Source organism: Carassius gibelio, chromosome B16, assembly GCF_023724105.1.
Source record: "Carassius gibelio isolate Cgi1373 ecotype wild population from Czech Republic chromosome B16, carGib1.2-hapl.c, whole genome shotgun sequence".
NCBI classification, from domain to species: domain Eukaryota; kingdom Metazoa; phylum Chordata; class Actinopteri; order Cypriniformes; family Cyprinidae; genus Carassius; species Carassius gibelio.
Window position 1 is genome coordinate 18,052,520 of NC_068411.1, and position 12,742 is coordinate 18,065,261.

Consider the following 12,742-nt stretch of genomic DNA (forward strand, 5'->3'; position numbering starts at 1 on the left):
AGTTTTGAATCAAAAGTCCAGTTGCATAAATGGGTCAGCTATATAAGGGAGGCTGATTTTAAGCAAAGGGATCCTTCACACTCCGGTGAGAGCAAGTACTAAAAGTAGTCCAAGCCATTGCATGTTTTTTTGTTCAATAATGTTATCACAGAGCAGTTATATTATTTTTAATAAAGAGACAGCATAGACTGTTACTTTTATTTCCACTTATTATTTATTCTTATAACTACTACTTTTTTTTATTCATTGGCATTTGTGGAGCATTAATAGAAAAAAAATCACATAAATGTGCTAGCACCAAATTCTCTAGAAGACTTACGTGGTAACATCTGGAATAACTACTAAGCTAAATTTAGGTTAGCACCAAACTGACTTTTCTTTTCACACATTGTTTAAAATAGAAGTTTTATTTAGTGTTTTATGTTTTGAAAAGTTAAGGCAAACTTGTAGGCTTAATGTATTTCACAGCACTTTAAATTGTATAGTCCAACTCCTTTTATTTCGGTTTCTGTTTTTTTATTTGAATTTATTTATTAATTTATTTTTGTGCAAGATGACAAAAGACCGACGTGTTTAAATATACTTTCGCCGTTAAAATTAATAAAATATCACTTTTAGGGTTTCAGAAATAGCCACACCGCAAATATCTTTGTGTGATGTCATATTCCTGCGACGATTTGGGTTCTGTGGACATTTAAGATTTTAAGAGGTTGGCTTTGCATCTATGTACTTATATCATTGTAGTATTTTTAAACGTTCTAGTCATTTATCACAGTACGACGATGTGAGTGCGGATTATTATTTTTTTCCTTTTCATTCTCGTAATGCGGGCACGTCGCATATATGATTTTTACACGAACAGCAGTATTTGCTTGAGAAGAGCTAGTGGCGGCTAACGTAATTTATGCGGAATGCGCATCCATTGCGGTTGTGGTGCAGAATATATGCGCACTGCTGCGACACAGGTAATCTTGGCCTTTATATTTAAAACATCCCCTTAATTAAACAAAAATTTAAATGCGAATTCAACTATATTATCCAAGCATTCTTTGTTTTATTTCTCGATCTCTCCTCAGTAGCCCCGGAATTTTACTCGTCATTGCCAGATTTACTGTCAATCAGGAGAGCTCTAAGATGTCTGCATGTCATGAATGATACAAATAAATAATGTCAAACATAACAGAATATCAGAAGAACATCTCCGAGTTTTGCTTTTGGACGGAAGCCACAGGTTTTGGTTTTCTTGGTCTGACGTTAGTAAAGATACAGTCAACAAAACCATCGCAATAAATGTGTAGAATCAGTGTAAATGAACACCGTCCCTTTCTAAAATGACACATTAACCTATTACTCTCCCGTAGCAAATATCTATTTTCTGTGGCTGTGTATTACAGAACCCATTATTAAGGCTATTTTTGTTAGACATCACAATGAAGCAATGAACGCCTTGCCATGGAACAGCATGGTGGCTGTTCACCCTCCTTGTGAATGGCACGCTGTCCACCAGTCACATTGGGGTGTCTGTAGACCACAACACATCCATGACTGAATACTACGAGGAGGGGGGGTTGCTGTATGAGCACTCACCTCCCATGCACATCAAAGTGGAGTCTCCAGAGGGGCCCTTTGGAGGCGGGGTTTCAGAGGACGGTTTCCCCAGGGAAGATGAAGACTCAGAGGGCAGTTGTGACTACGAGAATGGTGGGTTGCCAAGCAGCCTGCCTTTTAACGTTGTGGTTGTGCATCCCAACATAGTCGCACCTGGAATGTCTTCAGATGATCTCATCCCAATAGAACAGAGTAAGTTATAGATGGTAGGAAGTCTTAATAATATGTGATTTTACTTTACTCCTGATACACAATAACAATTGTTATTTTTCTCTTGTTACTAAGGTTTTGCAGTTATAGAAATTAAGTACAAGTAAAACATTTCAAATCATGTTCACTCACTTAAGATGAAGATTTCAGTCATGGTAGAAGCATCAAGTGTTTACATCATGTACTACTCCAAAAAATCCTAATATTAGATTTTAATTAGACTTTTAAATAAGATTTTTTTAAATCCAAAAATTAAACCACCATGAACACAGAAATTACATTTACTACAAACTTGGTGTTCATCCCAGGTATTATTATCTGCCACTGACCCTTGAAAATTGTCATTAGTAACACACTTTTGCATGATGCTGCATTCATGCTGCTAGATGTCAGTATTAATCCAATAGATCTTATTAACCAGTGCAACAAAAAACAGAAAATGCATTTGGTGTGCCTTTGAATAAAAATGCAAAACCTAGTTTTGTGTCAAATGAAAATGTGCCTTTTATTTAAAGACAGGGGTGTGTCTTCAGCATTAGCCGCAGGAGGTATAGGAAAAAGGAAGAGCCGCTTTAGCGGGGCAGAGCTGGAGGTGTTGGTATCAGAGGTGACCCGTTGTGAGGGAGAGCTGTTCGGTCCAGCAGGGAGGCTCCGGCGCCGAGAAAGAGAGCGCATTTGGGCCGGGATACTTGAGCGCGTCAATGCTGTGTCTAGAGTACCTCGGACTCTAAGAGAAGTGAAAAAACGCTGGGATGACCTGAAAAGACGCAACGGTGGTAGACTGGCCGACGCAAGGCACCGCACCTGCTATCTGCCATCAAGCAGAGGGGCTGCGATTTTGGGAAGACAGACCCAAGTTAGTCCCAGGCTCCAGCAATCTCGTCAAAAGCAGAGCACCAGAGGAAAAGCCAGTTTCACGTGTTTGTCAGACACTGATCCAGGTTTGATTGATCCTACAAATCTGATTCTACAATAAAGTCTGAGAATATTTATTTAAAGTCGATGTATATGTTATTGCTGTTTCAGTTGCAGTTGGAGATAGCTCTGAAAGAGATGGCTTCGAAAAAGAGGATGAAGCTGGTGAGCAAGAGGGTGAAGATGGAGATGATTGTGAGGGTGTGGAGAACAGCATGGAGGATAAACTGGGTTTGGGCTTGGGTCTGGGAATAGTACCACCTCCAACATCAGAACGCTGGCTACCTCCTTCACCACTATACAGTGCCCCGTTCCTCAACGGGACTCCTCAGCCAAGCCCAGAACCATCTTTAGGAACCCACCAGGGTCCACTGGAGCCTCCTCCACCACGCACTTCCTGGCTGGAAGATGAACTTCGTGGACTGGGAGAAGCAGCCATGCAGCTTGGAAATCGCATGGAGCAAAACCTGCGTGAGTTTGGAGAAGGTTTTAGACGTGATATGCGGACGCTTGTGGCTTCACAAGAGGCCCTTACAAATAGCCTGCAGCAGAATAATGTACTTTTGCAACGTCTGTTGGGTCTACTTGAGATGCAGCATCAGCCGCCTCAGCAACAAATTCCACAACCGCAACAATTACAGCAACCTGCACAGCATCAACAGCAACAGGAACCTCCACAACAGCAGCCTTATGAACAACTGTTATTGCCACAAGAGGAGCAGCCACAGCTAGAGCAGCAAATCCCAGCAACTGTTCCACCTCTACCACCACCTCCAGATATTTTAGATGGTACTCGGCTCACTGAACCACCGAATGACATGAATGGAGTTACTCAACAGCCACGCCGTGGCAGAACAGTAGATCTCAGACGAAGACGCAGACGTTAATGTTGCCGTGAGATGTGGACAATTGAAATGTATTCAGTTACAGTAAATGTATTTATTGAAGCAATCTTTTTTAAGGTTAACTAGTCGCGTATTGTGCAATGTCATATTGCAGCCACACCTTGTTATGCCTGTCGCAGATATATAATAAATTGTATAATATGTACACCAAAAAGCTCAAATCTATACCTAAAATGACTTCTGCACTCTTGTCGCGGTTAGTAAATTACTGACATTTTATGGATCTGCTTGCTTAAGTTTCTATATGATTATTGCAAGTTTAGAAAAATAAATCCTCTAGGCAGGCTTAAAAACTCTTCAGTATTCTTACTGTGGCAAGAAAACATCATTCATTTTTATTTTTTAATTGAGGCACTGAATATCAGAGCAAAATGACATTTTACTTTTGCTACTATCACGGTTTCAGAAAGTACATCCAAATGCTGTGTAAGGGACATTATACTGCATAGAGTCACTCCAGTTCCATGGAAATAAATGCAGTTTTCTGAATTGCTGACTTATGTAGAGATCTAAGATCGCCCGGACACTGCAATTCAATATACTATTTTGCTAACTTTTCACCATGTTAACAAAAATCACTTGTACTTGGAAAAAATGTCTGCAAGTTTTAATAAAAGCAATCAATACATTTAGCCTCTGTTTTCTATTATTTTTTATCTATTTCAACATTGATAATAGGAAATATTTTTTGTCCACCAAAGCAGAATATTACAAATTTTGAAGGATAATTTGTCACATATTTCATCACAGGAATAAGTTACATCTTAAAATAAATAAATAACAGAACAGTTGCTTTAAATAGTAGTAATAATTAATAATTGTATGCAGCATTGGTTCCCCCTGGATGCATGGCAATTACTTTGGTTTTTAGATGTATATTTTACTTAAAGGTTATCTACACAAATAGTCGTACATACACTAAATACCTGCCTGACCATGGTTATCAATAAAACTGCTAAGTCTATAAAACTTTGTCTTTAAGAAATTCTAAAACGCAAATAAGCAACTAAATCCGATCCTTTAGCTTTTATTGAAAGGTGTCGCTTTAAATGTAGTCTCAGGGGGCGCATGTGACGTAGCACACGCTTCCAATCAATCGTTGGCTTCCATGTTTCAAGGGGTGGAGAAAAAAAAGAGAAAAATATGTGAAAAATGGCTACTGTACAGTCTGAATCCGAAGAACAATTAGGAGATAAACTCATTAACGGTACACTCGTTGAAAACAAACCTGAACTACAACCTGTATCAGCTACAGTAGCCGATTGTGAAACTGAGGTTTGTGCACAAGGAAGCGACGTAAAGGGAACGACTGACCCTGGTGTTCCGTCTTCACTAGCAAATGAAAATGCACCTCCACATGGCGTTGCTCTTTCACCACGCAACAAAGATGCATCAGGAATGTCCTGTAATTCTAAAGAGGACGAGCAAACCGCGGACCTGCTGCTTAATAATGATAACCAAGATCTGGTTTCAGCGGAGCCCGATACGGACTGCGATGTGATGTCTGAACGTTTCCACAATGAAAACATCGGTAAGTACAACTTTGCATCAAGGACAGACCGTAAAGGGCACGCGCCGTTTTCTTGAACATAGCGTAGACTTGTGCAATTTAACACATCTATTTAGACGTGGAAAGAGCATGCAGAAACTCTTTGGGAGGTTTTTTTTTTTCTGACAGCAATATTTTTTTTCTGTAATTGGCCTGTTTTAACCCAATCAGAAATACAACTGTTTGTTTAACCCTTTCATGCGTTAAGATCTAGATATTTTAATAGTAATAATTGCATGCAACAAATAAAGTTTTGTTTCAATACATTTTCTGCGTATCAGTAACCAGAGCCAGTCTGACATAAATATTAATAATAATAATAACAATTGTAGCATTTTCGGATAGATATATTCAAGGCAGTTGTTACATACTTGCCACTGTCACTCATGCAGAATGTCAAATTTTTGCAGAGTGCAACAGTCTGGTTCCTGAAGTAAAAATCACATTAATTTCCTTCGTGGTGGAATTGAATTTTTAAAGAGACATACTTTGAGCTATCAGATTGTTATTGAAAGTTATATGGCATGTAATTAATTGTTTATACTTTAAAATCCCCATGAAATCAGAATTAAAGGTTTTTTTGAGTCTCAATATGTTAGTCTTAAGGTTAGCTATAAGGCAGTGTGCTCCTAAACATTTGCATTTTGCATTTAGAAGATATAAGCATTCAAAGCTTGCAGTTCGTCTCTTCCGCCAAAACTGCTCAATGATTTTTTATTTGTATTTTTTGACATCAAATTATACTTCATCTTCTCTTCAAATTTTCTGACTAGGGATGTAACAATTCACTCAACTCACGATTCGATTCGAATCACGATTTTGATTTCACCAATCGAGTCATGATTTTAATTTTTCTATTTTTACAAAATTATATTTAAAACAAATTGTAAAATTGTAAAACATGCCTTTTATTATTGCTTGGACAAATTTGCATATTTTGTTGGTTTTGATTAATTCTATTGTATTTAATACCTTTTTGTTGCCAACATGTCACGCTTTTCCACATTCTTTAGATGAGCTACAGTACAAATTTTATAAAACTGACAATCTAAACCGTTTATTACAATTCTAAATGTGAATGACTGCCACCTATTGGGTACATTGGAAAATACTTATTTTATATTATTTAATGTTTTCCTGCTATCACTCTATAGGGCAAGAAACCGAAAAAGAAGAAACAGCTGACAAAACTACAGAAAATGTCATAAAAGAGTCAAAGCATACCAGAGAGGAAGAACACCCACCAAAACGAGATAAAGATTCTACAAATGTAAGTGAAGTAGCCAAGTCTCATGTAGATGCAACACAAAACACAGAAGAGAAGATGGGAGAAGCAGGAGATCCCAAAAGCGCGGAAAAGGTTATGGACAACACAGAAGATAAGGAAAGAGAAGATGATCCCAAAAGTGTGGAGAGGGTGAAGAACTACACAGAAGAGAAGGAAGGAGAAGATCCCAAAAGCATTGAGAAGGTTAAGGACAACACAGAAGAAAAGGAAGGAGAAGATAAACCTAAGAGTGATGGGACAGGCATAGTTGTCAAGCGAAGGAAAAGCAAACTGGAATGCAATGAATGTGGTAAAAAGTTCACTCGTCGGGAAACATACAACCTGCATCGACACTTTCACATGCACCAAGATGAACAGGCTTCCCTTGTTTGTAAAGAATGTGGCATTACTTTTCAGCATCGAAGTGACCTCATCAAACACCGCAGTATTCATAAAGAAAACAGCCAACCGAGTCTGTCACATTCAAAACGCTCCGAGAGGATATACAAGGAACGGAGGAAATTTCAGTGTGAGCACTGCGGTATGTGTTTCTCGACAATGATGAGATTAAGGCTTCATGTTTGTGAACAGAATGTGGAAAAGCCTTTTCGCTGCCCTCTGTGCCGCAAAGAGTTCCAGTACAGGGTGTCCATCAATGCTCACATGCAGAGTCACTCAATAGATAGTCCTTATCGGTGCCAGGAGTGCAACAAAGGCTTTCAGAGTTTAGTGACGTTGCATATACACCAACGATCCCACGCTGCGCTGAAGCCATATGAGTGTCCAGATTGTAGTTTGGTCTTCAAGCATCGCTACGTCATGGAGGACCATCGACGCAGGCACACTGAAGAAAAAGCACATGTGTGCAAAATCTGTGGGAAGAACTTCAAATACAGCAGCCTTTTGCAGCAGCACCAGTATCTCCACACAGGCCAAAAGCCATACAGCTGTTCATACTGTGGGAAAACGTTTGCTTTTGCACAAAACATGCGAGCACATTGTCGGCAACACAAAAAGATCTCCACTAGGTCTGAGGCATGTATTACAAACCATAACGTATCTCTTGAAGGGCAAGGAGGTAAAGCGAAAGGAAATGTTGAGCAGCAGCGCAACTGTCCTCTGTGCCCTCAAATTTTTTATGCAGCATCTGATTTAAGAGCACACATGTTAATCCATGAGGCAGAGTATGAAAGGATGTGTAACGGCAAAAGATTCGATAAGGTCTATGCCTGCCAGTATTGTCCTCTTAAATTTCAGTCAGAATCCATGCTGCAATCCCATTCACAAACACATATGACTAACATTTTGGGTTTAAACACAACACATATCACAAATCAGGTTAAATCGGTACTTGAAAAGCAGGATGATGTTGGTATGGACGAGGCAGATATTGAAAGTATGTCGGGCGTAGGGGCATTAGAGGACCAGACAGAGAAGAAACCGTTCAGGTGTCGAGACTGTGGAAAGTGCTTTCGTTACCGATCAGTTTTAGAACTTCACATGCGCATACACAACAAGGGTTATCAGTGTCAAGTGTGTAAAAAATCTTTCAGATTTAGTAGCTATTTGCAGCAGCATTCAATTATCCACACTGGGAAGAAGCCGTTCAGGTGCCCGGACTGTGGTAAGGATTTTGCATTTCATCACAACATGAAAACACACCAGCGGCTGCATCAACAAAAGCCGTTTCGCTGCACACAATGCCGTAAGGGCTACAGTGACGAGAGCCAGCTTCAGCGGCACATGCTTTCCCATACAGGTGAGAAACCTTACAAGTGTCATCTGTGTGACAAGAGCTTTGCTTTAGCGTACTTGCTCCGAGACCATCTAAACACTCATACAGGGGAGAGACCCCATCGATGCCAGGAGTGCCATAAGTCATTTCCTTGGCTTAGCAGTCTCCTTGTGCATCAAAAGATTCATGTCCGTAAACGGCAAGGCCAGAGTCACGGTTATCCACTGTCCATACATTCTCAAAGAGGCAGAGTAAATACCGGCAGGAGAGGTAGGCCAAGGTTAGATCGAGAAAACGGAAGAATGGCGCCTCTGTCTGGTAGAATCATGCCAGAAACACTGTTGCCAAATGTGGTTCCACACCAATCCCATAGGTTCGACGCAAAAAGACATCAACGCATTCATCTTAGATCACAGCACTTGCACACTACAAGTCATTCCCAGCAGATTAATTTGCAGCAAGAATGGCAGCTACAAATGGCGCCTTCATCAGAAGAACTGCTGCACTCTCAAATGCCTTCAAATGTATTGGAAGGCCAGCCAAGCAATGCAGTGCAGATGCAGTGGCCAGGAAGTCAGCTTAAGACGAACTTGCCTAAATGTGATGGTCTCCCAGAGGTCCTGCACCAGCAGCAACCTTTTCAAGAAAATGTACTAATGTCAACACAATCTAATCATTACTCGGAGAGAAGCATGTCTGAAACAGAGCAAAAAGGCAAGCATTCACAACACCCCGTGGACAGGCCTTCACTTCTGGATGGAAAAAGGCAATCACCGAGAGCAATTCAAGACCTGCAGCAGTCGCAGTGGCCAATACTCTGTGATTCGGTGCAAACAGCTAAACCAGAGCTGTTCAAAACTTCATCAGAAGATGGCAATGTAACTGTTGACTTAGAAGCACCACCCAACAAGGAATCTGATAAACTCACTCATGATTTGCAAATGCCAAATTCCACTGGTCTGGCTAAAACAGAGATGGGTCATACTGGTGGTATAGTCCTACACGCTGTTGCTTCTGGTCTACAGAATACCACTGCATGGGGTATGAAAACATCATTAGAAATGTCTACATCCATGGGCTTGCAAGAAATACCTGGAGAGTCATTAGAGAATCAGCAAAACAGACTAATCCAGCACTTGCCTCAGCAAATGCAGGTTCCACAGCAGCTTCTTCAGCAACAGCTTCATCAGCCACAGCTCCAGCAACAGACTCAGATACCTCATACTTGGGTTAGTGCAACTCCTACAAACCAGATGGGACCTGTGAACATCCCGTACTCTCCAGCTCATTTTCCCCTTGGGGATAGACCTCCAATGTGGGGGTTTCAGGCTGCTCCAGTTGTTTCTCAGACCCTTGTAAATGGACCAGTTCAACAAGGTCACATCCGGGCACAACAGCACCTAGCTCTGATTTCTGGCCAGCAGATTCCTCTAAATCAGCCTACATCTTTTATCTCACCCCATTTTCCTCCACCAGCTCTAAATATACCTGCTCCGCATCCACTGCATTCTGTTGGAAGGCAACTTCCAGGTCCGTTACCACAAGGCATCTTCTTTACCTCACAGGGCACCATAAATGAGATGCCAATCATTCCACAATTAACAAACTTACCTCCGTTAGCCCAACAAACTGAGTCACACCAAATGGGCAATAAATTGCCTTTTGCCCCAGATCACCTGTTTCAGTGCATGATATGTGGTTGTTCTTTGCCTGGAGAACTAGAATTACAGATGCATTATATGCAACATGCACAGCGAGATGTCTGAGTTAGATTTTAGAAATGATATACTTGCAAAACAACAATAGCTCAGTTTGGACTGTCTCTTTGCAGTTTTATTGTACATTGCTGTTAAGCTGCTGGAGTGTGTTGAAGATTTAAAATGTATTAATGTTTTTATTCAGTTATTAAATTTTCCAGCTGAACATATATCCTAGTTTCATTTGTTTTATTACCCCATACAATAAACCACACAAACAAAATTAAAATTATTCAAATATTTTATAAAGAACTACAGTGTTATAACAATTTATAGTCAAGTAGCTGAAATTATAGCCTACGTTATCTTATGGTCTTTTGCAAGTAATATGATGGTGTTTAAATATGTTTGAGTCCCAATAGTTTTAAGAATTAATGAGCATTGCTACTCCTATTAACATTTTAATAATGTGCACTTTGTGTTTGTAAATAGTGGAGGTAATATAATGCAAAGTTTATTTATGAGTTTGTGCATTTTGTTCTAGATTTAACATTTCTAAAGTAATCGGCATGCCATGGTGTATATGCAATATAAAACTTTCTGAAAAGTTGTAATTTATTTTTTCCTCAGCGTCTCTTTAAACATTTTTATTTGTTATAATAGTAGTTATGGAGTTAGAAATGTGTCTTTATTACATGCGAGAAAATAAAAGATCTGAGAGAAAAAAAAAAGTTTGAGAGAAAAAGTTATCACACTGATAGCAAAAAAACATTTCATGAGAGAAAAAAGAATATTTGAGAGAAAAAGTTTTCATGCCAATAGCAAAAAATAATAATATTTGAGACTAAAAAAAGTTTTGAGAGAAAGTATTTTCTCATAGAACATAAAAAATATACATTTGAAATTTTAAAAATTATTTCTGAGAAAAAAAATCTCTCTCAAAATACTTTGAAAAAAACTCTCAAATATATATTTTTTGCTATCAGTGTGAAAATATTTTCTAAAAAAAAAAAAAAAGTGTTTCTCTCGAAACGCTTTTCTTTGCTCTTGATGCAATTTCTTGCTCTCGTGTCAGGATTTTGCTTTCACTGTGAGAATTGAGTCATGGGCGGGGCCACGTTCCTATTGGCCAGTCGGGTGAGCATCGTCTTGTCTTGGGAGTCGAACTGATTCATAACACCATTGTTCGGTTCACCTGCATAGATGCCGCCTCTGCCTTATGGCTAGTTAAGTTGAGCAGTGAGCACGGACACTCCAATGTTTGGGTAAGATGATGACACACAGCTGGCTGAGCAAGTTCAGTATCACTGAAGATTAAACATTAAAAAAATAGCACTCATATTCATGAATGAACGTGTATTATATTATTTGCTTGCTAATCGCTAGTAAAGCTAACCAGCCATCATGCTAGGTAAACTTGCAAACTCACCTGGTTTATACTATGTTTAAATCAAATGCCAAATTAATGTTTTGATTTAGATAGTTTCACGCCTTATTTAGTGAGTAGTGAGCAGTGATTGATATACCGTTTGAAAGTGTCCCACCTAGTTTTGTTTAAAATAGTCTTTGTATGGTTGTTGCACATGTTTAGCTACACTGCATGTATAGCTCACAAACTCAGCTACACGGGCTTATTCTAAATATTTTTTACCATCTAGCTGAGGTCTAGAGCTGACAAGGTAAATTGCAGGTCTAGGACTAACTCTTACATTAGCAACCCACAAATATGTTTGTGCCTGTACTGTCATGGTAATTATTTTTTCTTTTAAATCTTTCAAACGGTATGTCAATCACTGTCTAACGTTAGCTAGTTGTAGGGTTGCCACCTTCCATGTATACTAACGTTAGTTGAAAGTTGTGCGGGAGGTTGTAAGAACAAGCAGTTACCCTTCAGGTGCTTTGAGGCTCGCAAGTGCAAAGGTAGAAACTAGCTCACTACTCACTAAATAAGGCGTGAAACTATCTAAATCAAAACATTAATTTGGCATTTGATTTAAACATAGTATAAACCAGGTGAGTTTGCAAGTTTACCTAGCATGATGGCTGGTTAGCTTTACTAGCGATTAGCAAGCAAATAATATAATACACGTTCATTCATGAATATGAGTGCTATTTTTTAATGTTTAATCTTCAGTGATACTGAACTTGCTCAGCCAGCTGTGTGTCATCATCTTACCCAAACATTGGAGTGTCCGTGCTCACTGCTCAACTTAACTAGCCATAAGGCAGAGGCGGCATCTATGCAGGTGAACCGAACAATGGTGTTATGAATCAGTTCGACTCCCAAGACAAGACGATGCTCACCCGACTGGCCAATAGGAACGTGGCCCCGCCCGTGACACAATTCTCACAGTGAAAGCAAAATCCTGACACGAGAGCAAGAAATTGCATCAAGAGCAAAGAAAAGCGTTTCGAGAGAAACACTTTTTTTTTTTAGAGAAAATATTTTCACACTGATAGCAAAACATATATATTTGAGAGTTTTTTTCAAAGTATTTTGAGAGAGATTTTTTTTCTCAGAAATAATTTTAAAAATTTCAAATGTATATTTTTTTATGTTCTATGAGAAAATACTTTCTCTCAAAACTTTTTTTAGTCTCAAATATTATTATTTTTTGCTATTGGCATGAAAACTTTTTCTCTCAAATATTCTTTTTTCTCTCATGAAATGTTTTTTTGCTATCAGTGTGATAACTTTTTCTCTCAAACTTTTTTTTTTCTCTCAGATCTTTTATTTTCTCGCATGTAATAAAGAACCAAAACTCACTCCATAGTAGTAATTTGACATTTCCAGAGGTCAAGTCAATAAAGTAAAAACAAGCAACTGATCTGAGGATGAACGTGAACTGCTTTTTT

At 39.0% G+C, this 12,742-nt stretch overlaps 2 protein-coding genes across 5 annotated transcripts; both read left to right on the top strand.

The window, feature by feature from the left end:
- Positions 1-655: 655 nt before the first annotated feature.
- Positions 656-4,266, top strand: LOC127974602 (myb-related transcription factor, partner of profilin). Of its 4 annotated transcripts, none has more exons than XM_052577993.1 (4): positions 656-709; positions 1,395-1,800; positions 2,334-2,759; positions 2,845-4,266. In XM_052577993.1, exons 2-4 carry the CDS (start codon positions 1,542-1,544, stop codon positions 3,618-3,620), a joined length of 1,461 nt encoding a protein of 486 aa, XP_052433953.1. In that variant the 5' UTR covers positions 656-709; positions 1,395-1,541; the 3' UTR covers positions 3,621-4,266. The 4 variants fall into 4 exon arrangements, with proteins under 4 accessions (XP_052433953.1, XP_052433950.1, XP_052433951.1 ...); XM_052577990.1 differs by having other exon boundaries at positions 660-965; positions 1,077-1,800; XM_052577991.1 differs by having other exon boundaries at positions 660-965; positions 1,080-1,800.
- Positions 4,267-4,731: 465 nt separating this feature from the next.
- LOC127974594 (zinc finger protein 252) lies at positions 4,732-10,116 on the top strand. The gene is made up of 2 exons (XM_052577977.1): positions 4,732-5,169; positions 6,342-10,116. Exons 1-2 carry the CDS (start codon positions 4,791-4,793, stop codon positions 9,953-9,955), a joined length of 3,993 nt encoding a protein of 1,330 aa, XP_052433937.1. The 5' UTR covers positions 4,732-4,790; the 3' UTR covers positions 9,956-10,116.
- Positions 10,117-12,742: the final 2,626 nt, after the last annotated feature.